A 3882-nucleotide genomic window follows, 5' to 3' on the forward strand; every position below is an offset into this window, starting at 1 on the left:
GACAACTTTTCGAGCCTATTTTTCCACAAATCTTTATTTCCAAAAATACCTAAAAATAAATAAAAACACAATATTAGTACAAAAATCGAGTTCTAACAATACAAAGATCGAGGACAAATCAGACACAAAAATGTGTCTATCACTGCCAACCATAAGAGAAAATTTTTTTTTTTAGGAATTTTGCTGTTCCATATAGTTTTGTGCGGGAATTGTAAATGGTTTTCACCATGATGTAGGGCTGAGTATAGAGAACTAGTAGAGAAAGTACATGTTACCGTTAAAGTTCATCTTCTTCTATCTTCTGAATTGCAAAGCAGTGGAGGATCAGGTCCAATCAAGTCGAAAAGAGAAATAAGAAGTTCGGCCTCATTATCAGTTAGAGCCATTTTGAAATGTAAGTTCCAGCTTGTAAAATTGCCATTTTTTGCGATATGTGAGGATATGGAACCTTTTCTGTTACTGCTGATCTTGAAAAGCGAATGGAAAGAACTTTTAAGATGACAATCTCCCACCCAAATATTGCACCAGAAAGAAATGCTTGTACCATTTTGCACTGCCAATGATGAAAACTGTGAGATTTTTGTCGCTTGCTTGGTGATAGCTTTCCAACAAGAAGAACCATAAATATCTTTAACTTTGTCAGGGATCCAAAGCGAAGAAAATTTACCATATTTGTCTTCAATGATAGAATACCAAAGTGAGTTTTTTTCCAAACTGAACCTCCAAACCCATTTCGCTAATAGAGCAACATTGAACTGTTATAAAACTCTGAATCCCAAACCACCTTTGTTAATCGAAGTACAAGTCAAACTCCAATTGTTCAGATGTTTCTTGTTTGAATCATCACTATTGTTCCACAAAAAGTCTCTTATTTTCTTTTCCAACAAAATTGTAATAGAAACAGGAGCTTTAAAAAGACTGAAAAAGTAAAGTGCAAGACTGGAGAGGACATGTTTAATGAGTATTATCGTACCACCTTTTGTTAGGTGAGTCTTCTGCAAAGTAGCAACTTTGATGTCAAACTTCTCCACAACAGGATCCCATATGGCTTTTGAGTTGTATTTTGGTCTTAGTGCTAGTCCCAGGTACATAAAAGGAATATTATCAGTGAGGCAACCGATCTTCTGAGCCCAAGAAGCCAACTGAGGTGTTTCACCGACACATATAAATCTAGTTTTAGAGTTATTAACTCTAAGTCCTGACACGATCTCCAAGCACTTCAAAGCACTGAATAAAAAATGAATTTCTTCCCAATCATATTTGAGGAAAAGTACGGTGTCATCTACATAATGTAGGTTAGAAATTCTTTGACTTTCATTCCTTACAGAAAAACCTGTTAGAAGATTATCATGAGTGAGTTTATCCAAAAAAACTTGCAAATCCATCCATAACTATATTGAAAAGAAGAGGAGATAGTGTATGCCCCTGTCTCATATCCCGAGAAGAACCGAATGGAGAGCCATTTATGAGTACCGAGAATGTAGCTGTAGAGTAATAGAAATGAATCCAGTTGCACCATTTGTCTTTGAATCCAATCTTCCTAAACCAAGATTGTAAATACGACCAGTTAATCTTATCGAAGGATTTCTCGAGGTCAATTTTACAAATGATACCAACAGTTTTTCTTTAATTTTTGAATCCACCAGTTCATTAACAATCAATATGCTATCATGTATTTTCCTCCCGTCAACATATGCAGATTGTGTCTCGGAAATGATCTTAGGCATTAAGAATCGCAATCTACGAGGGAGTACCTTAGAGATGATTTTGTACATACTAGTGAGAAGACTGATTGGTCTAAGATCCAAAACACTTTCCACATGGTTTTTCTTGGGAACTAAAGAGATAAATGTAGCATTATGTAAGGAATTGATCTTACATTTGGTGTTGAACTCATCAATGGTTTTCATGACATCTTCTTTAAGGAAAGACCAGCACTTCTTAAAGAAGATAATTGGGTAGCCATCCGGACCTGGGGCTTTCACATCACCAAGTTCCTTAATAGCATCAATGACTTCCATCTATACTTATATCTCTCTCAATGGAAGTAGCTTCATCTTCAGAGATATGCAGAAATTCTAAATCATCAATAGATAGTTTGTAAGGACAATCTTCTTTGAAAAGATTCTCAAAATTATTGATGATATTGGATTTAATCTTGTGCCTATCATCAGTGAGTTCCCCATCAATAAACGGATACTTGATCTTGTTCTTTCTTCTTCTACTTAAAGCCATACTATGAAAAAATGAAGTATTTCTATCACCCTCTTTCAACCACCGTACTATGGAATTCTACCTAATGGATCTTTCCAACATGATAGAAACTTGTTCATACTCCACTTTAGATTTAATCCTAAGGGCTTTTTGTTCTTCATTTGATCTTTGCCTTTCTTCCAACCTGTCAAAAGCATCAATGTTATTGAGAAGTTGTTGGTTATTAAGGTTAAAAGTACCTAAATCTTCTCTATTCCATTTACTTAGTATCTTCTTCAAGGCTTCAAGTTTGAACCACAAAGTAGAACTAGGAGATCCTGAGAATGTAAGGGAATTCCAACATGCTTGAACCTTTTCTAAGAAGCCGGGAACAAGGAAACACATAGCCTCAAAACGAAAAGGAGAAGGACCCCACGAAGCATCGACAGTGTCAAGTATCAGAGGAAGATGGTCTGAAATTGGTCTTGGCAAAGCAGTTTGAGTAGAAAGGGGAAACTTCTGCTCAAAGTCAGAGGTAATCAAAAATCTTCCCAACCTGCAAAGTATTGGGTTGTCCTCACCACTGGTCCAAGTAAATCTAGCCCCTTTGAGTGGTAAATCAATCAACTCATCAAAAATTATGAAGTTATTGAAATCTAGCATACTTAGGGAGGTTCTGAAAATGCGGGGGGTCTAACAACCACACCCAAAAATTCGTTTGGAAATCTGAGAGGACTAACTCCAATACACTTTCTAGAGAATCAACTAGACAGTCAGACTCAATCTAGAATAAAGTATATCAAAGAGTTTAATATCTCTAACTCTTAATTAAATCCGCAATCAGCAAAAAGAAATCTGCGATCCCGATTGAATCTAAGAGGAGTAACTTGAACGGTACCAAAGACCAATGTGCAAGTGTCAATCAATGTAAATCAACAACCAAAGGTTGGATATTCTAATTGACTGATCTTAACGCAAAACCTGTGATATTTCAATTATATAACAAAATATAATGCGGAAAAGAAATAACACAGACACCAGAATTTTGTTAACGAGGAAACACAAATGCAGAAAAACCCCGGAACCTAGTCCAGATTGAACACCACATTGTATTAAGCCGCTACAGACACTAGCATACTACCAATTAACTTCAGACTGCACTGTAGTTGAACCCTAATCAATCTCACACTGATTCAAGGTACAGTTGCGATCCTTACGTCTCTGATCCCAGCAAGATACTACGCACTTGATTCCTTTATCTGATCTCACCCACAACTAAGAGTTGCTACGACCCAAAGTCGAAGACTTGATAAACAAATCTGTCTCACACAGAAAAGTCTATAAGATTGAATAAATCTGTCTCCCACAGAAATACCCAATAGTTTTTGTTCTGTCTTTTGATAAATCAAGGTGAACAGGAACCAATTGATAAACCGGACTTATATTCCCGAAGAACAACCTAGTATTATCAATCACCTCACAATAAACTTAATCGACTAGAGAAACAAGTAATTGTGGAATCACAAACGATGAGACGAAGGTGTTTGTGATTACTTTTCTATCTTGCCTATCGGAGATATAAATCTCAAGCCAATTTTACAATTTCACTCAATCACGATAGAAACAACAAGATCAGATCATGTAACTACAAAGAAAATAGTTGGGTCTGGTTAACAATCCCAATGAAGT

General features: G+C 36.1%; 1 protein-coding gene across 1 annotated transcript; it reads right to left on the minus strand.

Annotated features, from left to right (window-relative positions):
* Positions 1-758: 758 nt before the first annotated feature.
* LOC113279012 lies at positions 759-2021 on the minus strand. Its single transcript, XM_026527726.1, has 2 exons — positions 1474-2021; positions 759-1227 (listed from the first exon to the last, which is right to left on the minus strand). Exons 1-2 carry the CDS (start codon positions 2019-2021, stop codon positions 759-761), a joined length of 1017 nt encoding a protein of 338 aa, XP_026383511.1.
* Between the last annotated feature and the right edge of the window lie 1861 nt (positions 2022-3882).

The sequence above is a fragment of the Papaver somniferum genome, chromosome 5 (assembly GCF_003573695.1).
Source record: "Papaver somniferum cultivar HN1 chromosome 5, ASM357369v1, whole genome shotgun sequence".
Lineage (NCBI taxonomy): Eukaryota > Viridiplantae > Streptophyta > Magnoliopsida > Ranunculales > Papaveraceae > Papaver > Papaver somniferum.

Coding starts and splice junctions, on each gene's coding strand:
- LOC113279012 (XM_026527726.1), bottom strand. CDS start 2,021: ATGGAAGTCATTGATGCTATTAAGGAACTTGGTGATGTGAAAGCCCCA. Junction 1,228..1,473: donor ACTCTACAGCTACATTCTCG/GTACTCATAAAT, acceptor TTTTTTATTCAG/TGCTTTGAAGTGCTTGGAGA.